Source organism: Bison bison, unplaced genomic scaffold (genome assembly GCF_000754665.1).
Source record: "Bison bison bison isolate TAMUID 2011002044 unplaced genomic scaffold, Bison_UMD1.0 scf7180017864032, whole genome shotgun sequence".
NCBI lineage: Eukaryota > Metazoa > Chordata > Mammalia > Artiodactyla > Bovidae > Bison > Bison bison.
In genome coordinates this window covers 494,288-518,651 of record NW_011494604.1, presented here as the reverse complement: position 1 = coordinate 518,651, position 24,364 = coordinate 494,288, and the positions used below count along the sequence as shown (strand labels likewise).

The window sequence follows — 24,364 nt, the reverse complement described above, 5'->3', positions numbered from 1 at the left end:
GTAGGAAGAAGTATTATTTGCTTTTCATATTTACTGTGTTCTACCTCCTGCATTCCAAAATTTGCTCAGACAGGTGTACCTATTGTGGAAGTCTCATCTGAATTTTTTTGCCATCTGAAGCTGTTAGCTTCTGTTAGAACCATTTTTCTTCTATTATGAGGTAAGCAGAGTAAATATATCTACCCAGTTGAGAAATATTCGTGGCTACCTTTTTCTGTCATCAGAAGTTAAAAACTTTATACATGTGTGTGTATATTTTTAAAGTAATTGAAGACCAGATGTGGCACTCCTAGTCCAGGAAGTCTGCTTTGATTTGGGTAGTATTCTGTAACATGCTTTATTGTCAGGAAAAGGCAGTAACAGTGGGTACCAGAGCAGCATAAAGGTGTGATAAAACAAATACCACTGTATGCTGGTTTTTAAAATATCAGATTGCTACTGGACATAAAACTCATCTGGAAGTTTGGAGTAAGGAGAAAGGATTAAGGGTAGATGAAGCTCCATTCTGTTGTCAGCTAGGAGTAGACAAAGAAATCCTAGCCTGTTTTCTTACAGGTCAGATAAAGGGAACTCGTCTTTATTGGAACCTCTCTAGTCTTCCAGGTGCCTGGTTAAGGACTTTCACTTTTTCTCATTTAATCCTCATTTTATCCACCTCTTTGAGGTGGATAATTTGTCATTATGGTGACAAAATCAAGACTTAGGAGAATTTACTTTGCCTCAAGGTCACAACCCTTAGACACTGTCCAAAGGTGGGGGAAAGCCCTGCAGTTTGTGTGTCTTGAAGAAAGCAGCAGTCACAAGTGTTCTGTGCCAAGAATTCCCAGAACAGGACACTGCGGCCACAGCTGGGCCAAGTTACTTGTTTTGTCGGGCCATTGTTTCTTCTTCTTATCAGCACCTTGAAATGACTAAATCGGGTATGAACTGCTTTTAGGCTACACAATCCAGAGTGTAGAGACTCAATCCAAACATCTTTCCTTTTCTGTGGTGCTAAAATTTCCTATGACTTGACAAGTTAAAAATAACATGATTCATTGAGTTTAGTAGCATAACTGCTAAACTCAGAAACGTTTCCATTCAACAAATTCAAATGTAGAAAGCAAAGTACTGACACAGAGGGAAAAGGCTTTGGAATGAAGAATGTTACCATAGAAAGCAGTGCCATCCATGGATGTGAATTTAACACAGCTGACTTCCTAAAGGATTATCAACCCAAGGAGTGTCCAAAGTTTAAAAAATGACCTTTTAATGTATGTTGTTATGTTCTGCTTACCTTGTCATTTTGACCACTCTATGTCCTTTTTCAAAGTGTTTTTACACTTTGATTTGGAATGGTTCTAATGATTCTTTGTACTTGAATGTGGTTGGTCAGGCCATGGATGAGTGCCTTGCACACAGCAGACATTCAATAAATATTAAATGACTGAAGGAATGTGCATCTATGTGATATTAGTAAAGGGTACGGGGCTTCCCTGATAGCTCAGTTGGTAAAGAATCTGCCAGCAATGCAGGAGACCCTGATTCGATTCCTGGGTTGGGAAGATCCCCTGGAGAAGGGATAGGCTACCCACTCCAGTATTATTGGGCTTCTCTTGTGGCTCAGCTGGTAAAGAGTCCACCTGCAAGGTGGGAGACCTGGGTTTGATCCTTGGGTTGGGAAGAAACCCTGGAGAAGGGAAAGGCTACCCATTCCAGTACTCTGGCCTGGAGAGTTCCATGGACTGTATAGTCTCTGGGGTCGCAAGGAGTCAGACACGACTGAGTGACTTTCACTTGGTTACAAAAGAAAGCTCAAAGGGATTCTTTTATGCTGCTGTTTGAAACCAGGATGAACAACTCTTAAAGCTAGTGTCTCAGCATGTGTTTTATATGTAGTTCCCTTTCTGGAGACTTAATTTGACCTTAAATTTACAAAACCAAACACTGTCCTAACACAAGTTTTGTTACATAAAGAAAAAAAACTCAAAAATGCCTTCTGAGAAAAGTTAATGGGTATATTTTATAGGGTAACTAATATTACCAACCCCATGTTTATATATACACCAGAAATAGCTTATCAGTCTCTTTTGGCATACTTAAAAATTTTTGGCCAATTATATCCACTGAATGTGGAAGCTCGTGGTTGCCTTAGACTACTGAATTTTTCATTTTTACACATTGCATATATTGCTGCATGAGAGTATTTTCTTTATGCATTCCTCCAATTTAACTGACAAATCAGTATAAACAGAAAGATGTACTTATTCACTGTGATTGCTTCTCTACCATTTTTGAGAGATTTCACCAGGTATTTTTCTGAAAACAAAAGTCTTAAAACAGTCTTAGTTCCTGCAGGCTACACGTTTATCCACAGTACACACTTGTTGGGTTTACAAATTTATTAAGGCTCCCTTAGATGACTGTTACCCCCATTTCATTCGCCGTTTTGGAAAAAAGTATTCTTCTAATTTTAAAATCAGTATGTGGTCATTTCTGTGATCTTCAATCGTTTTTCAAAGAATAAAATTACTCTCTAAATTCCTTTATCTATACCCACTTAACCTGAGGAAGCCAAAGGAGCCCAGAGGCTCAGTGTGGACCACTGCCTTATATAACACACTTGGGCCCAGCATTATTTATGGGTAAATAGAAATGCAGAAGGCCACAATAATGGAGAGGGATCTGGACAGGCTGGAGTGCAAATTAGCACACACACTGTAGAATCTTTCAAGATTAACTTCTGATGATGAGAGCCCTCTTGGGAAGTCCACATTGAATGTTCTGGTTTGCTGAGGGCAGTCCTGGTTTTTAAATCAACACCTGTTAATTATTTTAGTGCCCTCTTTTACTTTAAAAAAGTTTAGATAAGTTATATGGCCACCCCATATTTAGCCCAAAGAGATTTTCATATATTTAAATTGGTGGTGGTCTTAAGCAACTGGGTATGTTCAGATTTCAATTATGCTTGATTTTTGAGGTCTGGGTTTGGCAATCAGACTTACTATGAAGGAAGTCAGTCAAGTTGTTCTGTAGTATAGGAATCACCCCCAGGCAATGTTAAGGTTTAGCACTCATACCTACCCTCCCAATTTTTTTAAATATAAAAAAAAAAATGACCCATCTGTGGTAGTATTTGTGTCTGTCTTTTTAATTAAAAAAAATTCTACAATGTCGTGCTGGGCATGACATGGCAACCTAGTTGTCCATCAACTGACGAACGGATAAAGAAGATGCGGTAAATATATACAATGGAATATTACTCAGTCATTGAACAGATTTAGGTCAGTTCTAGTGAGGTGGATGAACCCAGAGCCTACTATATATAATGAAGTAAGTCAAAAAGAGAAAAACAAATACTGTATATTAACACATATATGTGGCAATATTTCTACTCAGACTAGCTCCAACTTTACTGGATGGCAAGGAGCAAAAACCTTTCAACCACAGATGAGACTTTCAGTTCTAAAACTTTTATGGGAAATTTAAAGAAACTTTAATGGGAGAGAAACTTACAAAATCACTTATCTGGTGAAGACTAAACATAGCAAAAAGAGAAATTAAAAACGGGACCGAGTAAAGAACATTTCTTGTGTGTTAGTCGCTCAGTCATGTCCGACTCCGCGACCCTATGGACCATAGCCCGCCAGGCTTCCTTGTTCATGGGATTCTCCAGGCAAGATACTGGAATGGGTAGCCCTTCCCTTCTCCAGGGGTATCTTCCTAACCCAAGGATTGTACCTGAGTCTCCTGCCTTGCAGGCAGATTTACTGTCTGAACCCACCAGGGAAGAACTTGAAGAGTCCCAAATACAAATCTCCAGTTAATGGTTTCAGTCACTTTGGATTTACTTATATTAGTAATCCCTGTTCCTACATACTCCACAGTTGCTGATGCTCCCCTCTTCCCAAGGAAGTAAAGCTATGATACTCTTTGTTCTAATTCATAATGAGTACAGTATCAGAACTATATGTGTTAGAACATGACTAATGAATAAAGATTTAACTAGTTATAGTTTTTTCTTTACATGAGTTCTGGATACTATTTATAGAATGTTCCAGATACTGAGAAATGAATAATGGAAATTTCTCCACTGAAATTTTAAGAAAATGATGAAAAATTATTTCTGGATATTCCTGCCAACACATTCTTAATTGTGTGCCCGCTTATCCCTCATGCTTCTGACGTTTCTAGTGGGGTAGATATCCTCAAGTACCAGCACCCATCCTAGCCCTCATACTGTGTGTTTACCTTAATTACTCAACAGACATGAATCTAAGCAAATTCCAGGAGATGGTGAAGGAGGGAAGCCTGGAGTGCTGCAGTCCGTGGAGCTGCAAAGACTCAGACATGACTTTGCAACTAAACAACAACAATTTCCTTTCTTTACTCTGTGTTGGAAAAATACAGATTTTACTTATATTCTTTGAAACAAAGCCTATGCTTTATTCTGTGAAGTGCTTTTAAATTTTTTTATGAATTTAGAGTGTTTCTAAGCTTCCCAGTAACAATCACACTAACCCTATCAAACAGGAGGAGGAAAGAGGCAGGAGGTGTTTAATCAGTTTAAAATAATGTATAAAAACGGATGCTCCAAACCATTTTAAAGATGCTCTTCCCATTCTCGGCACCTTATTGTGTTTGTACCATTAATTTGCCCTAGCTAAGACAACAACTGTCTAAATCCCAAACTAGAGTAGTAGGGTGTTGAAGCAATGAGGTTTTTACTAGTTTACTAGAGGTGTAATTATGCTGCGGTGCCTTATAAAAACAAGACCTTCAATTATCCCCAATGAGTATAGATAGGGGACAGTTCTGTTTCCAAATGCTTCAATTCTTGACTGACAGAAAACAACATGAGACATATTTGCCTCTTGACTTCAACCGGCTAGCAGGAAAGCCTTTCAAACAGAACACAAACAGCTTCTCTCGGGCACTCTTTATTGAGCAATTAGGATTGGCCCTCCCTACGGGGGTTACACAGCCTAAGATTCAACCAACCACAGATGAAACATCCTCCCCCCTAATATCCATAAAGTTTCAAAACGCAAAACTTGCTTCATCTTGGCAACTATTTACATAGCATTTATATTAAGTATTTTAAGTAATACAGAGATGACTTATAGGGGAGGATATAAGTAGGTTATATAAAAAACACCACATCATTTTATACAAAAGAGGAGCATCCAGTGGATTTTGGTATGCTGTGTGGAGGGAAGGGAAGGGGCGGGGGGGGCCCTTGAACCAATTAACCGCAGATACCAAGGGACAGTCTATAAAGGATTGGAGAAACTAGGCAGGCTTTCATTTTGGGTAAACCTATTCTTGAGCAAAGAATAATTTACACCTGGAAAGCGCTTCCCTGGTGGCTCAACGGTAAAGAATCCGCCTGCCAATGCAGGAGACACAGGTTTGATCCGACCCCAGTATTCTTGCCTAGAAAATCCCATGGACAGAAGAGCCTGAGGGCTACATCTATGGGGTCCCAAGAGTCAGACACGACTTAGCGACTAAACAACATCTGAAAAGCACGTATCCTTCACATATTTCACAGCCACTAATCACTTCTTAAAACTAGGGAGGGCTGGCTAAAGCTTAATTGCTGCTGCTGCTGCTAAGTTGCTTCTGTCGTGTCCGACTCTGTGCGACCCCTTAGACGGCAGCCCACCGGGCTCCCCCGTCCCTGGGATTCTCCAGGCAAGAATACTGGAGTGGGTTGCCATTTCCTTCTCCAACAAAGCCTAATTACGAGTAACTTTACACTTTTTTTTTTTGGACTTCCCTGGTGGCTCAGATAGTAAAGTGTCTGCCTACAATGAGGGAGACCTGGGTTCAATCCCTGGGTCGGGAAGATCCTCTGGAAAAGGATATGGCAATCCACTCCAGTATTCTTGCCTGGAAAATCCCATGGACGGAAAACCTGGTAGGCTACAGTCCACCGGGTCGCAAAGAGTCGGACACGACTGAGCGACTTCACTTTCACTTCACACATTTTTTACTCCATTCCGCCTTTTCTGTTCCAAGCACCTAGCAGATCTGAACTTTCCTTGTCTTTGGAAAGTTAAGCCATAGGAAGTGCTAAAACGTTTGCTCATTTCCCCCGGCACTATCATTTCAGGCTACCTAGGCGCTAGCCTTCAAAGGCCTCTAAAACATATTTTTTATCCTTCCCGAACACTTGGGGAACACATTTAAACCTGGGCATAAATTTGGCTACGTTGCCCTCGCCTACTTGCAGGCCTTCGAACCCGCCACCAGGCTCCACATAACTGCTGGAGAAGAGAACGAAAGCCACCTGTGCAGCAAGGAGCTTATACAGAGTCACCGGCGCTGAGTGGGCCCAGGAAGGCTAAGAAACGCGCAGTGTGAATGGCTTACATCCAAATCCATGCCCGCAGGCATCTCAAAATTTAGTTCTTTCTCGTCCCACGGTTTCGCGAAAGTCATGAATAGTCTCCGAAATACAGCGACCCACGCTATCCAGCAAGATCTGGAAGAAGCCCTTCCTGCAGACGCCGGAAGGAAACCCCAGCGTCTGCTTTTGCGCAAGCGTAGTGATGACTGGATGGCATCACTGACTCGATGGCCGTGAGTCTCAGTGAACTCCGGGAGTTGGTGATGGACAGGGAGGCCTGGAGTGCTGCGATTCATGGGGTCGCAAAGAGTCGGACACGACTGAGCGACTGATCTGATCTGAAACAGACTTCTACAAGCCTCCTCGGCTCGGAAGCGGTGGGAGGGGCATCCTCTGCGCATGCGCTCTACGCTCCCTGCGCATGCGCCCAGCTCCCGGCTGTCATGCGCACGCTTTATTCCTTACGCAGCTGTTTGGAGCGTCGGCAGCAGGTGTGGGCGTTAGGAAATCTTGTGTATGCAGGTTTTTGCTTAGCTTCTGAAATCTTGTTTTTAGCGGCGATTATTCATGCTCAAAGTACAATGTCTAAAGTGAGGCAGGTAGGGGTGCTGAGTACTCAGATATTTCAGAGCTGGGGGGAGAAGCGGTGAAAAATATTTTCTGTAGATTTTCCCCCCCACACCCCACCGCTTGCAGCTTTGAAGCGCGTTATGTAGTCACAAAACACCCACCATTAATACCTTACTTGCCGACAGCGCACGGGACCGTTTTAATAGTATTTCTGAAGTGTTTGTTTCCAGAAGAAGCAGCGAGGAAAAAGTGAAGTGGTCCAAGCTGTGCTGCTGAACTAGTGTATACCATCGTTTAAAGACGATCCAGAGATTAGTCACTAAAAGACTTTGTTTGTTTTTGTTTTGAGTCAGATGTTGTTTATCTTCATTTTGCTGTGTACAAAGCCAAAATACGGACTGCTTGGTTCAAAACCGGACATCTAGCCAACCTACAGACTTCGAGCTTCAGAGTCATGACTACAGAGCAGTCAGGAAATGCGAAAGCAGAGCCGGCTCTCCCCTCATCTGCCAATCAGAGCAAGCCAGTGTCTGAAAAACCAAACTACGCTCTGAAATTCACTCTGGAGGGACATACGGAAGCAGTATCATCAGTTAAGTTTAGTCCTAATGGAGAATGGCTAGCAAGTTCTTCTGCTGATAAAGTAATTATAATTTGGGGAGCCTATGATGGAAAATATGAGAAAACACTTAAAGGACACAATCTTGAAATATCAGATGTTGCCTGGTCATCAGATTCCAGTCGTCTTGTTTCTGCCTCAGATGATAAAACTCTAAAAATTTGGGATGTGAGGTCTGGAAAATGTTTGAAAACACTTAAAGGGCACAGTAATTACGTTTTTTGCTGTAATTTCAATCCACCGTCCAACCTCATCATTTCAGGATCTTTTGATGAAAGCGTGAAAATATGGGAGGTGAAAACAGGCAAGTGCCTTAAGACTTTGTCTGCTCATTCTGACCCAGTTTCTGCTGTTCATTTTAATTGTAGTGGGTCCTTGATAGTATCAGGTAGCTATGATGGTGTCTGTCGAATCTGGGATGCTGCATCAGGTCAGTGTTTAAAAGCACTTGTTGATGATGATAACCCTCCTGTCTCTTTTGTAAAATTTTCTCCAAACGGTAAATATATTCTCATTGCAACTTTGGACAATACTCTTAAACTGTGGGATTACAGCAGAGGCAGATGCCTGAAAACATATACTGGTCATAAGAATGAGAAGTACTGTGTATTTGCCAGTTTTTCAGTTACTGGTGGAAAATGGATTGTCTCTGGTTCAGAGGATAACCTGGTATACATTTGGAATCTTCAAACTAAAGAGATTGTACAGAAATTGCAAGGTCATACAGATGTGGTAATCTCAGCAGCTTGTCATCCTACAGAAAACATCATTGCGTCAGCAGCATTAGGAAATGACAAAACAGTTAAACTGTGGACAAGTACTTACTAAACCCTTTAGAAATCAAGTGGTAGAGTCAAACTGGCCAAAAAAAGATTAGGTATTTTAAAAGATGGTGTTCTCTCAATTTTGGCATGTATTTTGTTTTGTTTTTTAACATTGTCTTGCATTATAAGAATTTAAGACCTGTTTCAAGATCCAACCAGTCCATTCTAAAGGAGATCAGTCCTGGGTGTTTTGGAAGGACTGATGCTAAAGCTGAAAGTCCAATACTTTGGCCACCTCATGCGAAGAGTTGACTCATTGGAAAAGACCCTGATGCTGGGAGGGTTTGGGGGCAGGAGGAGAAGGGGACGACAGAGGATGAGATGGCTGGATGGCATCACCGACTCAATGGGCGTGGGTTTGGGTGAACTCCGGGAGTTGGTGATGGACAGGCAGGCCTGGCGTGCTGCGATTCATGGGGTCGCAAAGAGTCGGCCATGACTGAGCGACTGAACTGAACCGAGCCTCAGTTTGCAAAGTTAGACAGTTGGAAATGCAAGTTTAGATCCCAGGGTTTCGGACTGGAATCTTGATATCTGTGATTAATCTCTTGTGTCTGTCCTTGAACAGATTCTCATTCTATTCGTTTCAATGACTATTCTAGAGGATCATTGTATTTGATAAAATTTAGAAGTAAAGCTCACAAAACAGGATGACTGATTAAATGAGGGGAACACGGGAGTTTGGAATAACTCCAAGGCATTTGGTTTAGGAGATCAGAAGAGAATAAGCCTGGGATGGTGGTGGACTGGAGATTTGTCAGATGCTACTTCCACAGTTTAAGTGACAGCCTCAATGATGGAATGTGAAATGGTCTGTGGAATCGTTTGTAATTTGGGAAAAAACAAGTAATGGTTGTATTTGTTCTGAGTCTTTTTACCAAGATAAAAAGTAAAAATAAACCAAATCAAAATTAATAAAGGCATTTTACTGTGAGAGGCATTTACCTCTCACTACCATGTCAGACTGCCCTCTCCTGATTCTCAGGGCAAGCTCGTCTGAGTAGTAAAGCCTCTTTCTTATTATGTCTGAACTACCCGCTTCTGCCCATGCTACAAACTCAGTTCAGAAATCACCACTTGGTGGAACCATCACTGCCTGCCTGTGCTGTAATGGTTTCACAGGCTATGTGTCCAGTAGATGATGAGCTCTGTAGACTCTAAGTATGTTTATTCATCTTTGAATTCTCAGTTTTTGTATATAAAAGGGACTCAAGTAATGTTTGATTAATGACAATGAATTATACATCCATCACAACTTGTTGCCTGATTTCAATAAATTTTGGAGTCAATTCCCCATACTATTATTTTTATTAAAACTTAAAAAGTACCTAGCCATAGCCTCACATGTTAATTCATTCAAACAGGGTTTATAGGAAATATAAATTGGAAAACATTTTCTGCCCCCTTTACCTGTAGAGACATGATAAACATGAAAAAATAATTCAGAAATTAAGCAAAAAATAGTAACAATCACTTAATTGAAAGTGGGTACTACAGAATACAAAAGAAGACAGTTTTGTCCTTGTTGCTTATAACAGTGCTCATGAAATCTGATTTGCTTGAGAAGTAAGCAATATAAGATACTATAATTACTAGTAGAGTATGTGACAGCTCAGAAGTTAATATGTGAGGCTACTGGGAGAAGTGGGATCGGATGGGGGAAGGTCTTAAATTCTGGTCAGAAAATTTATATTCAACCCCCAAAGAGGCAGTCACTATTATAACTTAACTAAAGAGGACAGCTGACACAAAATGATGATATAAATTCTTGCTGCATGGTAGGATTTTTGAGCTTTGACTTAAACATTTTACAACAATAAATCTTCAAGAATACAACACTTAAAAATTTTTTTAAATGCTTCTTTGTAAGTTAAAATGGTATTGTTTTATGAAGAAAAATGACTTAAAAAATACATTAGATTTACCCATATTTAAAATCTACATTTAGATAAAATGTAAGTATTCCAAAATATTAATCAAGGAAGACTAATCTGCTAAAATGTATATAAAGTAATGTTTTTTGATGATAAATTTGCCAAGTGATAAAAATCAAAGAGCTTGGTATCTAAAAGCTAAGGTCAAAGTACTCTAGATAGTTATCAGATGGATTATGAAGCTGTATAGTACATTAGATTTTACTATTTTATTAAACTAAGTTCCCAAATACCTGCATATATCATTTAATCTGATATAACCCTCTGAATGTTTATAAGGACTTGCCATCCCTTAAAACTCATGCAGCATGTGAGAATAAATGAAATACTTAAATAGAAACCAGCATCCATAGCTAAATATGAGACAACTTGGCATCCCCGTCAGACTAAATAAGATATATATGAGGTACAAATGCTTAGTTTTCAACAACAATAAAATACATTTGATAGCTTTTCATAATTGAGAAATTTAGTGTAAAAGAAGGAAAGGACCAGTTAGGAATTCTAAGCTACAGCACAGAAGAGGCGACTGTGCTGGTCCCAAGTAAGTCCATGGTGCTGGGATTTCAAAATCCTCAGAAACTTGTGGCCAGAATGCCATCATCACCTTGCCAGGACCTATCCAAGACTGTTCTCCTAAAAGCCTCTGTTTACCAGAACACCTGACAAAGGCAGAGTGTGGTCTGGCTGCTTCCCAGAGCTCTTGAGAAGCACCAGGGCATTCGGGGAGGTTAGCTCTTCGGCGCGCACTCGGGCAGCGTGCCCCCAGGCAGTGTACTCAGCTGTCCCTCCTAACCTCTCCAGAAATAAGGACACACAAACCATCTGGCTGCTGGGGAGATGTCACTTTGGTAATGGGAATTAAAGTAGGATATGGGACCTGACTATAAAGAAGAGTTAATAATAAAGTTCAAATAAGTCATCTCATTTTTCATTCTTTCATTTTCTTGAAAAAAGCAGGCTGCATTTAACCTAGATCAAACTGTAGTGTTGGAGAAGACTCTTGAGAGTCCCTTGGACTGCAAGGAGATCCAACCAGTCTATCCTAAAGGAGATCAGTCCTGGGTGTTCATTGGAGGGACTGATGCTGAAGCTGAAACTCCAGTATTTTGGCCACCTGATGTGAAGAGCTGACTCATTTGAAAGGACCCTGATGTTGGGAAAGACTGAAAGCAGGAGGAGAAGGGGACAACAGAGGATGAGATGGTTAGATGGCATCACCGACTCAATGGACATGAGTTTGGGTGAACTCCAGGAGTTGGTGATGGACAGGGAGGCCTGGCATGCTGCGGTTCATGGGGTTGCAAAGAGTTGGACACGACTGAGCAACTGAACTGAACTGAAAGTTGTAAAATATAGACAAGTCATTTCTTTAAGAAAATTTATTTGTAGCTCTAGAGTGGAAATAGGGAAGCTCATATACCACATTCTTTTTAGTAAGGCCTATTTCTGCAGCATTATTTCTAGGTCTTCAAAATCCAACCAACGATATATCTGCTACTCTGTTTTGGCCTTCATAGCAGCTTCTTCTCTCAGACGAGCTTTCTTTTCTAGGTTCAAGCTTGTTAAAGTCTCATTTCTTCTGGCAGCCTAAAGTGAAACAAATGTGAACAAGTGATTATTTATGCCGGTTCGGGGAGGATGTCATTACCTGACGTGGCAAGTACAGGCATGGTGGAATGGTTCACTGCTTGTGCGCCAGGCACAGCAGCCCTCTCCATGTGCCTTCTGCCTCCTCTAATGCTCCCAGTATGGCAGTCCATCCATTCACGCACAAGAGAAATGCCACACCTCTGCCTTCTCTTCCTTTCTGGCCTCTCTCTTTAAATCTTCTAGCCTCTCTTCTCCCTTTATAATATATTCCCTTGTCTTTCTCTTTTCCTCTCTTTAGCATTAAACACCTTTTTGTTTGCATTTCTACCCCCTTTCTTCCTCCTCTCACTTTTCTTTGTTGCTACCATTTCTCCATCCCCAACTCATGTGTATACTTTCACACCCTTCTAGTTCCGTATTCCTTTTACCACAAACATTCAGCTTTGGGGATCCCAGATTTCACCAAGTACTACCCTTGATGACTCCCAGCAGTGTCTACCTTGGCACTCCATCCTCCGAGAGTGAAGAGCAGTGGAGGAGATGCAACCTTCTTCCCTTGCTTCCCTCCCTCTGACTTGTTTAATCTCTGAAGCTTACATAAACAGTCTAGTTTCAAATTTTCATACCAAATGAGTGAAACCAGCACCCTATAAGGTGGTGTTTTTCTTCAGAATTAAGTATGGAGAGGGCGCAGAATCAGAATGGTTAGATGATGAAGAGGACAAAACACAAGGGCTAATTTCTCTCTTCTAAATCACAGTAAGTTCAGAAGTTCGTCATTACAGTAGCATTTACCAACTTTTCAGAAACGGACAGTTCCATAAAAGAGAAATAATATTTTTGGTATAGGACAGGAGAGGAGCTCTTTATACAGTGCATACCCTTTCATGAGGCTGGGGGGATCCCAGGGAGTGATCTGTTTCTGGAATATTTAAACTCAGCTAGCATCAAGTAGACAAAAGCAATGCAGATTTCTCAGAATTCTTAGAATCCCTATATCCTGTTTTATATGCTTCTGTAGGTTCAGTCTGAGAGCATGAAAAGTCAAAGAGGGAGACAGGAAAAAATACTGAAGTAGGGTAGGAACACATTTGTCAAAAGAACTTCACCCAGGCCTCCACACTTGCCCTTCATGCTGTCATAACATCAGCCTAAATGGTTGGTATTTTCTATTCCAAGACTCTCAAGCGAATCAGAAGTTCACTTTTACTCTGGACTCACTGCGCATAAGGAAGTCAGTTATCACTGGGTTTGCAGAACCTTTGTAGATTCTTGACAATAGATATAAGACATTTCTTTCCATGTGGAAGCTGTGATATATAGCATTAGACATGGGATTTAAATAATGGCTTGGCCAGTACTGCTGCATAGAAAAATATCTGTATTTTAATCACAAGATAGTTGTCGGCACACTTGGCTCTACCTTTTTGTCTTACCACTTACTAGCTATGTGACATTGGAAAAAGTAACATCTCTAAGTTTTGGTTCTTTTACAAAACATGGATAAGAGAACTGACCTCTTAGGTTCTCACGATTACTGTGGTGATTAGTAAGCTGAACAATGTGCTGTGCTCAGATGCCTCAGTTGTATCAGACTCTGTGCAACCCGATGGACTATAGCCTGCCAGGCTCCTCTGTCCATGGGATTCTCCAGGTAAGAATCCTGGAGCGGGTTGCCGTTTCCAACTCCAGGGGATCATCCCAGCCCAAGGATCGAACCCGGATCTCCTTCACTGGCAGGGGGATTCTTAACCACTAAGCCCAAGTTTAACAATACCTGTTATAAACTGAGCACTCAGTAAGTGGGAATACTTTTCCTGTCACCTCAATTAGGTCAAGATTCAAACTGTGGCTCTGCTATTAGGGAGATGTATGTGAACTTGGGTAAGTTACTAAGCTTTCTATGCTATGTTTCCTCATTTATAAATGAGGTCCTAATAATAGTATCTACCTTGCAGCATTGTTGTAAGATTTAACTGAGACAACAACAAGGTACCTGGAAGACGGTAAGACAGTTATTAATAATGACTGGATTTGTGGACCTGAATGCCTGTGTACTGCTTAGGAGCTTAGACAGATGGCCTAGTTGGAACATCCAAGTAGAGAACAGTGCTAAGAACACTTACCAAGACTAAGGCAGAGTGAGGATCAGTAAGTCCATGCACTGTGAGTGCTTTACAGACATACAAGGAGATATCAGTATATATGCCAGTGTCACACATCTTGTTTCACATTCCTTATGACACCTGTGGCAACTAAACCCTTCTAACTATTTTAGTTCTTCAGCATGCCAAAGTTAGGATTTGCTATTTACTTCCAGGCATGATAATCTCAGGTGTGGTCCTACCATATTTTATTTTGTTTCTTATCATTTCCTGTATAGGAAGTGACTTCCTCATCACAGACAATAAAGAGTTAACCCCTGATTTCCTCTAGGTCTTTTGTGGAAAATACATAAAGATAGAGGGGAGGTCCACTCTTACCTTCTTGCCCTCTATAACCATCAATACGCATCCCGCCACTGTCAAGGCAATCATTACATAGCTGATCTTCACCCGGACCTTGTTCTTTGCAGCATCGAGCATCTCAAACCTAGCAATGCAGTGAGATCATGAGAGAGAGTTAAAGTTTCTGAGTTGCCAGAGGATATAAACCTCTGTGTCCCACAAATCAGGAGTGGAGTGGTGCCCATAAATATAAAAAAAGGAGGTGAGACCCAAAGATCTTGTAGGACTTTGGGGAAGTCTCCCCCAAAGACCTACGAGATCTTTGTGGAAGATGGAGCATTTTCACAATTCACTTTATATTTTTATATAAATCACGATAAAGGGGTGGAGATGAAGATAGTGGGACTGAGGACTTCCAGCTACATACTATGCCAATGATGGGAAAGAATTTAGAGGATCAATTTATCTTCACAGTTTAGTAAACCTTGCTTGGACATCAGGAACCAGCTGCACTAGCTTTGGCACTGCAGCTAAATATCAGTTGGATCCTACTGCTTCAGTTTATGCAAAAGTCAACAACTATAGTTTAATTGGAATAGGCTACACTCAGACTTTGAGGCCTGGTATGAAGCCTCCATTGTCTGCTCTGGTAGATGGGAAGAGTATAATGCTGGAGGTCACAAACCTGGGCTTGTTCTGGAGCTGGAGGATGAGAGAAACCTCCAGGAATGGGTATCAGAAGATCTGACTTTAATATATTTGCAGTGTGACCAACAGGAGCCCCATATACCCAAGGTGATCAAAACAAAGGATGATCTAAATAAGAGCTGTATTTTAAATATTTAGATAGTTACTTATTAGTTGGTTTCTAGTTGAAAGGGTTATCTATCTAGTTACCAATGCTGCAGTTGTGCAGTCACCTATACACTGCTATGCTATGCTAAGTCTCTTCAGTCATGTCCAACTCTTTGTGACCCTATGGACTACAGCCCACCAGGCTCCTCTGTCCGTGGGATTCTCCAGGCAAGAATATAGAGTAGGTTGCATGCCCTCCTTCAAAGGATCCTTGCAACCCAGGGATCAAACCCATGTCTCTTGCGTCTCCTGCACTGGCATATGGGTTCTTTACCACCAGCACCACCTGGGAAGCCCATACATTACTTCAATGCATTTAACTGTTAGAGGTGCTATCTGCCAACAATAAAACACACTTTTATGAAAACTGAAAAAAAAAAACACCCAAAACCAAGAAAAATCTCAAACAGCCTAACCAACCACCTAAAAGAACTAGAATATGAAGAACAAACAAAACCATAGCAGAAGAAAGTAAAGATCAGCAAGGAAATAAAATAGAGTTTAAGAAAGACATTGAAAAAAATCATTAAAACCAAGAGCTCATTTTTTGAAAGGATAAAAAAAAATCAAAAAACTTCTGGCTAGGGTAAACAAGAGAAAGGATCCAAATAAGAAAAATAAGAAATAAAAGGATAAATAATAACCAGTGCCACAGAAATACAAAAAAAAAAAAAACAAAAACAAAAAACCCAACCATTAAGAGTATACTTTAAACAATATATGCCAACAAACTGGATAACCTAGAAGAAATAGACAAGTTCCTAGAAACATACAGCCCAAAAATGAATCAAGCAGAAATAACTAATCTGAACATACTGATCACTGGAATTGAAATAGAATATGTAGTACTAATAAAACAAAACTCTCTTCAAACAAAAGTCCAGGACCAGATGGCTTCACTGGAGAATTCTACCAAACACAGAACTCACAATGATCTCTCTCAAATTACTCCAAAACATTAAAGAGGGGGGTACGCTCCCAAAGTCATCCCATGAAGCCACCATCACCCTCATACCAGAATCAGACATATAAAAAGAAAACTACAGGCCAATATCTTTGATAACTATAGGTGTAAAAATACTCAACAAAATATTAGGAAACTGGATCCAACAACACATAAAAAGGATCACACACCATGATCAAGTCGGATTCATCCAGGGTCGCAAGGATGGTTCAACATATGCAAATCAATGTGATACACCACGTTAACGAAAGACAAAAACCATGTGATCATTTCAACAGATATAGAAAAAGCATTTGATAAAATTCAGTATTAATTCATGTTAAAAACTCTCACCAAAGTAGGTACAGAGGAAATTTTTAAAAATAATAAAAATGCTTAATAAAAGCATTTATGACAAATCCATAGTCAACCAAATACTCAACAGTGAACAGCTAAAAGTCTTCCCACTAAATTCTAGAACAAGTCAAGGACATTTGACTCACCACTTCTATTTATCATAGTGCAGTCTTGGATTGGAAGAATTAATACTGTTAAAATGGTCATACTACCCAAAGCAGTCTATAGATTTAATGTGATTCCTATCAAACTATGCATGCTATTTTTCACAGAATTAGAACAAATAATCCTAAAATTTATATAGAGCCACAAAAGACCCAGAATTGCCAAAGCAATCCTGAAGAGAAAGAACAAAGCTAGGGGCATAACACACCCAGACTTCAGACAATACTACAAAGCTACAGTAATCAAAACAGCATGGTATTGGCACAAAAACAGACATGCAAATCTGTGGAACAGAACATACAAACCCACACACCTATAATCAATTAATCTTGGACAAAGAAGGCAAGAATATACAATGGAGAAAAGTCTATTCAGTAAGTGGTTTGGGAAAGCTAGACAGCCTTATGTACATCAGTGAAGTCAAAACACGCCCTCACACCATACACAAAAATAAACAAACTCAAAATGGCTTAAAGACCTAAATATAAGACATGACACCATAAAACCCCTAGAAGAGAACACAGGCAAAATATTCTTTGACATAAATCTTACCAATGTCTTCTTAGGTCAGTCTCCCAAGGCAAAAGAAAGAAAAGCAAAAATAAATTGGACTGAATTAAATTTATAAGCTTTTGCACAGTAAAGGAAACCACACACAAAACAGAAAAAAAAAAAAAAAAAAAAAAAACACACCCACAGAATGGGAGAAAATATTCACAACTGATGTGATCAACAAAGGCTTAATTTCCCAAATATACAAACAGGACATACAGCTCAATATCTTAAAAACCAACCAATCAAATATGGACAGAAGACCTAAGTAGAAACTTCTAAAAGAAACCATCAGGCACAGAAAAACACATCAAGAATCATCAAGAAAACCACAATGAGGTATCACTTCAAGCCTGTCAGCATGGCTGACATCAAAAAGACCACAAGTAACAAATGTTGGCAAGGATGCAGAGAAACAGGAAGCCCTCATGCACTGTTGGTGGGAATGAAAACTGATACATCAGTGTCTCTTTTGTTGTCTCGTACATTGGGTTATTGTTACCATTTTTCTAAATTCCATATATATGCGTTAGTATACTGTATTGATGTTTTTCCTTCTGGCTTACTTGACTCTGTATAATAGGCTCCAGTTTCATCCACCTCATTAGAACTGATTCAAATGGGTGGGAAGATTTGGGAGAATGATATTGAAACATGTAAAATATCATGTAAGAAACGAGTTGCCAGTCCAGGTTCGATGATACTCGATACTGGATGCTTAGGGCTAGTGCACTGGGACGACCCAGAGGGATGGTATGGGGAGGGAGGAGGGAGGAGGGTTCAGGATGGGGAACACATGTATACCTGTGGCAGATTCATTTTGATATTTGGCAAAACTAATACAATTATGTAAAATTTAAAAATAAAATTAAATTAAAAAAAAAAAAAGCAAACAAACAAAAAAAATAATAATAAAAAAAACTGATACAGCCACTAGGGAGAACCATATAGAGGGTCCTTTAAAAACCAAAAAAGAAGTTACTATATGATCTGGCAATCTCACTCCTAAGCATATATCCAGAAGAGACAAAAACTCTAAAAGATACATGCACCCCAGTGTTCACGGCAGCATTTACAACAGCCAAGACATGGATGACACAGTCACACACACACCTATACACATACATAGACACACACGCACACACATAAAATGGAATATTACACAGCTGAAAAAGATAATGGAAGTTGCCATTTGGAGCAACATGAATGGACCTAGAGGTTATCATACTAAGTGAAGTCAGACAGAGGAAGACAAATATCGTATGGTATCACTTAGATGTGGAATATAAAATATGAAATGAACTTACTTACAAAACAGAAATAGATTCACAGACACAGGAAATAATCTTATGGTTACCAAAGAGAATGGAGGGGGAGGGATAAATTCAGTTTGGGATTAACAGATACACACATATATTAGATAAACAACAAGGATCTACTATGTAGCATAGGGAACTATATTCAATCTCTTGTAACATAACAGAAAATAATCTGAAAAAGTATGTATTATGTATAACTGAATCACTTTGCTGTAAACTAAAACACCACACTTAAATCAGCTATACTTGAACTTTAAAAAAAAAACACAGTAAGACTGCACAAATTTAAAGTAGGAAAAATAAGGGGAAAAAAAGTATGAAGATGAAAAATCGAGCCTGGAACAAGGCAAAATAAAGAAAAAAAGCCAAAAAAGGGAAAGACATGGTAATCTACACTTGCCATGGTAGGCCCAGTTTTGGCTCTGTAGATTCACTTTAGCAGCCAGTGCTAAAATGAATCAGTATCTATTTCTCCTTGAGGTTCTTAAGAAAATACTATATGATATAATGACATTCTGAATAATATCCTGACAATGTGCTGTGCTGTGCTTAGTCACTCAGTCATTTCTGACTCTCTGAGACCCCATGGACTGTAGCCCGCCAGGCTCCTCTGTCCATGGGGATTCTCCAGGCAAGAATACTGGAGTGGGCTGCCATGCCCTCCTCCAGGGAATCTTCCCAACCCAGGGATCAAACCCAGGTCTCCTGCATTGCAGGTGGATTTTTTTTACCATCTGAGCCACACTGCAATGAGCTTCATAAGGTTCAACACAAAGCGCAATTCAGAAAGAAAACAAACACGGGAGAGGTAAACAATGTGCTCTTTATACCCAGCTTTTGCTCTCTGCCTTGAACCAGGAAGAGATTTCAGGATACCTGGCACAGCAGAAAGATCCTTTAGGCAATGCTCCCGTAACATTTATCTTTTAACTAATGTTTTGGTAAAACTGAGTAACAATGAACTTGAGATTGTGCTCTTTGTCAAGTGCCTCCTATAACTGGTCTGCTGAATACAGACCTATGTACCTTGACAGAAAGTTTTGGGTTGGATTACCATTCTTATGTGAAAGCTAAATGGCCTAACAGGGAAGAATCTAAACAGAAGGCTGCTTCATCTTGGTGATTCTGTGGGTAGGCAGTGGGTCCCAGTTCTACTACCTGAGTGTTTGATGAGCATCAGGGCAGGGTACGTGGAGTCCTAATGGGCTCAGGATAGAGAACTAGCCTACTCAGTAGTATGTAGGGAGTGATTATATCTAGATGAATGAATGTGAGTGCTAACTTTTTTTCCCTCCTTATATTACTTTTGAAACTAGAGAGAGGAAAGTACTTCAAAAATGCATGGAAGGAGGTACAGGGTTCAGGGTGTTGCAGATGGTAGGAGAAGAACCCTGAAAGCATATATACACTGATGTAAGAGCTTGGATCCAGTGAGGGAGCAATGTGGATGGAGTCCTCTAGGCACTGAAGGTGGGCCTGCAGGGTGGGAGGAACCAGGGACAACTGCTAAGAACACTGAATTGCTCTATTAAGAGCATCTGAGATCCCACCAACCACAACTACTCATGTTGACAAATGTTTTATGTGAACTGGTATTTCCAACTGAAGTGTTGTAATCCTCAGGAAAAGTGATGTACTTTCCATTTGAGGGGACATAAAAAAATAAAATGCATTTAAATAAGGCCACAAGGTTGCCCTCCATTCTATAGGGAACAATAAGAACCAGTATGTTAAGCAGTGCCTGTTCAGAATTACCAGCACAAGGGTAAACAGTGGCCCAGGCCCAGAGAAGAGACTGCTAGGGTGACTCGTGAGATCGTGCTTTGGGCTTGATGGTGTCCTGAGACCATCTACAAGTCAGACTATAGCAGGTTTTCCTTAGTAAAGTGTATAAAGCACCTTAATAGGTGCTGAGTACATAATAGGCCATGAGTACATACCAGCCTGATTTCTGCTGGGATATGCACGAAGAAATTACAGTAGAGATAAGAATTTGAAGTCATACTTATTTCCAGCATGCTCTCCCAGAAGAATACAACTGTCACTTGAGCTAAGAAGGACCAAGGCTCTCCTGCTGAAATAATTCTAGTGAATATAATGTGTTATTTAATTTGACAGGCAAAAAGAGAAGGGTGCTGTTAAAGTTGTTGTAAACAGAAAGCAAAACCTACTTATCTTCCTAGAAAAAGATACCCTGAATGAACCCAGAACTTCTTCAATCATGACTTGATTCAGAAGCCAGAAGGCTCCAGAACAATTCCTTACTGGAAGAGAATGAATGTCCAGGAGCTTTGTTCCAAGTACCCGTCTCTGAAGAGGATGATGTCCCATGGGGAGACTGCAACTATTTCTTAGAATCTCTTTTGGCCAAGATGCAAACCATGAGGCAAGAGCAGTGGTTCTCAACTTGGAATGATTCCCAGGTCTGAAATGAACTCTGGGGCTCCTGGGTTGTGTAGCCAGACTCCAGGAATCAGCTCTGCCTACCAGTAGTCTGGTACTAATCCCAGGATCTGCTTCACCTGCCTCTGGGTGGGCAACAGGCTCAGATTTATCAGGACCCTATCACTGGCCAGCAGTGGGCCACCACTAGTGCCAGGGCTCCCCAGGGATCTGCAATCATGTACATACAAATACAATTGGCGACTCAGATAAAAAGAGGCAGCAGAGGAATGTGTTCTAGGAGAAGGAATAAGATAAAACCCTAGAAGATGAACTAAGTGGAGATAGCCTACCTACATGAGAAAGACCTCAGAGTAATGATCATAAAGATGAGCAAAGAACTTGGAAGAAGAATGGGTGCACAGAACGAGAAGTTAGAAGTTTTTAAACGAGAAAACACAAAGAATAACCAGATGTGAAAAATACGGTAGCTGAAATGCAAACTACAGTAGAAGGAATCAACAGTAGACTAAATGATACAGAAAAATGGATCACTGAGCTGGGAGACAGAATAGTGAAAACCACTGCCACTGAGCAGAAAAAAATGAAAAGAAATAAGGACAGTTTAAGAGACCTCTGGGTCAACATCAAGCCCATTAAATTCACATTATAGGGGTCCCAGAAGGAGAAGAGCAAGAAAGTGTTTCAGAAATAATTGAAGAGATAATAGCTGAAAACTTTACTATCCTGAGAAATGAAAGTCATCCAAGTCCAGGAAGCACAGAATCTCATATAGGATTACCCCAAAGAGGAACACACCAAGAATACTGTACTCAAAAATCAAAATGACAAAAATTAAAGATAAACAGAGAATACTAAGAGCAGCAAGAGAAAAGTAACAAATTACTTAGAATGACATTCCCACAAGGCTATCAGCTGATTTTCTAGTAGACTCTGCAGGCCAGATGGAAGTGACACGAAATATTTAAAGGAATGAAAGAGAAAAGCCTACAACCAGGAATAGTCTACCCAGCAAGGTTCTTATTCAGACTTGATGAAGAAATCAAAAACTTTACAGACAAGCAAAATCTAAGAGAATTCAGCACCACCAAAGTGGCCTTAACAAGAAATGTTAAACGAACATCTCTAGGCAAAAAAGAAAAGGCCACAGTTACGAAAAAGAAAATTATGGAATGAAAGAGCTCACTGGCAAAGGTAAAGTTAGGAAATCATTCACATACAAAGTTAGTAAAGGTAGGAAATTATACATATACAAAGATAGTAGGGAGATTAAGAGAGACAAGTAGTAAAGATCATCTGTATCTACAGTAAGCAGTTAAGGGATACACAAAACAATCAGATGTAAAATATGGGCTTCCCAGGTGGCACAATGTAAAGAGTCTACCTGCCACGCAGGAAACGCAAGAGACGTGGGTTTGATTCCTGGGTCAGGAAGATCTCCTGGAGAAGGAAATGGAAACCCACTCCAGTATTCTTGCCTGGAGAATTCCAAGGACAGAGAAGCCTGTTGGGTTATAGTCCATGAGGTTGCAAAGAGTCAGACATGACTGAGCTACTGAGCATGCACACATACACACACATGAGATCAAAAACAGTAGTCATTAGGAGAGGAATGTACAAACTCAGGTGTTTTTTTAAAATGTATTTGAAACTAAGAGATGAGCTCCTTAAAACAATCACATATATACGCAGACTGTTACATGAAAACCTCACGGTAACTGCAAACCAAAACTCTATAATAAATATACACACAACAAAGAAAAAGGAATACAAAATACACTAATTATACTCATATTAGAAGAGATTAGAACAAAGAAGAAAGAAAAAAAGACCCACAAAACAAATCCATACTACACATAAAAAACAAACAATAAAGGCTTGTTGTAGAGCATCAGTTCAGTTCAGTTCAGTCGCTCAGTTGTGTCCGACTCTTTGCAACTCCATGAATCGCAGCACGCCAGGCCTCCCTGTCCATCACCAACTCCTGGAGTTCACTCAAACTCACATCCATGGAGTTGGTAATGCCATCCAGCCATCTCATCCTCTGTCGTCCCCTTCTCCTCCTGCCCCAAATCCCTCCCAGCATCAGGGTCTTTTCCAATGAGTCAACTCTTTGCATGAGGTGGCCAAGTATTCGAGTTTGAGCCTCAGCATCAGTCCTTCCAATGAACACCCAGGGCTGATCTCCTTTAGGATGGACTGGTTGGACCTCCTTGCAGTCCAAGGGACTCTCAAGGGCCTTTTCCAACACCACAGTTCAAAAGCATCAATTCTTTGGTGCTCAGCTTTCTTCACAGTCCAACTCTCACATCCATACATGACCACTGGAAAAACCATAGCCTTGACTAGATGGACCTTTGTTGGCAAAGTAATGTCTCTGCTTTTGAATATGCTATCTAGGTTGGTCATAACTTTTCCTCTAAGGAGTAAGCGTCTTTTAATTTCATGGCTGCAATCACCATCTGCAGTGATTTTGGAGCCCCCAAAAATAAAGTCTGACACTGTTTCCACTGATCCACTGTTTCCCCATCTATTTGCCATGAAGTGATGGGACCACAGGCCATGATCTTAGTTTTCTGAATGTTGAGCTTTAAGCCAACTTTTTCACTCTCCTCTTTCATCAAGAGGTTCTTTAGTTCTTCACTTGCTGCCATAAGGGTGGTGTCATCTGCATATCTGAGGTTATTGATATTTCTCCCAGCAATCTTGATTCCAGCTTGTGCTTCTTCCAGCCCAGCATTTCTCATGATGTACTCTGGATAGAAGTTAAATAAGCAGGGTGACAATATACAGCCTTGATGTACTCCTTTTCCTCTTTGGAACCAGTGTGTTGTTCCATGTCCAGTTCTAACTGTTGCTTCCTGACCTGCATACAGGTTTCTCAAGAGACAGGTCAGGTGGTCTGATATTCCCATCTCTTGAAGAATTTTCCACAGTTTATTGTAATCCACACAGTAAAGGCTTTGGCATAGTCAATAAAGCAGAAAGAGATGTTTTTCTGGAACTCTCTTGCTTTTTCCATGATGCAGCGGATGTTGGCAATTTGATCTCTGGTTCCTCTGCCTTTTCTAAAACCAGCTTGAACATCTGCAAGTTTGCAGTTCACGTACTGCTGAAGTCTGGCTTGGAGAATTTTGAGCATTACTTTACTAGCGTGTGAGATGAGGGCAATTGTGCAGTAGTTTGAGCATTCTTTGGCATTGCCTTTCTTTGGGACTGGAAAGAAAACTGACCTTTTCCAGTCCTGTGGCCACTGCTGAGTTTTCCAAATGTGCTGGCATATTGAGTGCAGCACTTTCACAGCATCATCTTTCAGGATTTGGAATAGGTCAACTGGAATGCCATCACCTCCACTAGCTTTGTTCCTAGTGATACTTTCTAAGGCCCACTTGACTTCACATTCTAGGATGTCTGGCTCTAGGTGAGTGATCACACCATCATGATTATCT

The 24,364-nt window shown here is 40.4% G+C and overlaps 2 protein-coding genes across 2 annotated transcripts in view; one reads left to right on the top strand and one right to left on the bottom strand.

Annotated features, from left to right (window-relative positions):
• Positions 1-6,787: 6,787 nt before the first annotated feature.
• On the top strand, positions 6,788-10,187 carry WDR5B (WD repeat domain 5B). The gene is made up of 2 exons (XM_010834256.1): positions 6,788-6,825; positions 7,258-10,187. The coding sequence occupies exon 2, from the start codon at positions 7,359-7,361 to the stop codon at positions 8,349-8,351; it is 993 nt and encodes a 330-aa protein (XP_010832558.1). The 5' UTR covers positions 6,788-6,825; positions 7,258-7,358; the 3' UTR covers positions 8,352-10,187.
• Positions 10,188-11,648: 1,461 nt separating this feature from the next.
• FAM162A (family with sequence similarity 162, member A) overlaps positions 11,649-24,364 on the bottom strand; it is a 41,227-nt gene continuing 28,511 nt past the window's right edge. Inside the window, exons 4-5 of the mRNA XM_010834255.1 lie at positions 14,358-14,466; positions 11,649-11,871 (exon numbers count right to left, since the gene is read on the bottom strand). Of these exons, the coding sequence (XP_010832557.1) occupies positions 11,779-11,871; positions 14,358-14,466 (202 nt within the window). The 3' untranslated portion in view covers positions 11,649-11,778. The remainder of the gene's footprint in view (positions 11,872-14,357; positions 14,467-24,364) is intronic.

What these genes read in the sequence shown, in the direction of transcription:
- WDR5B (XM_010834256.1), top strand. Translation starts at nt 7,359, where the DNA reads ATGACTACAGAGCAGTCAGGAAATGCGAAAGCAGAGCCGGCTCTCCCC.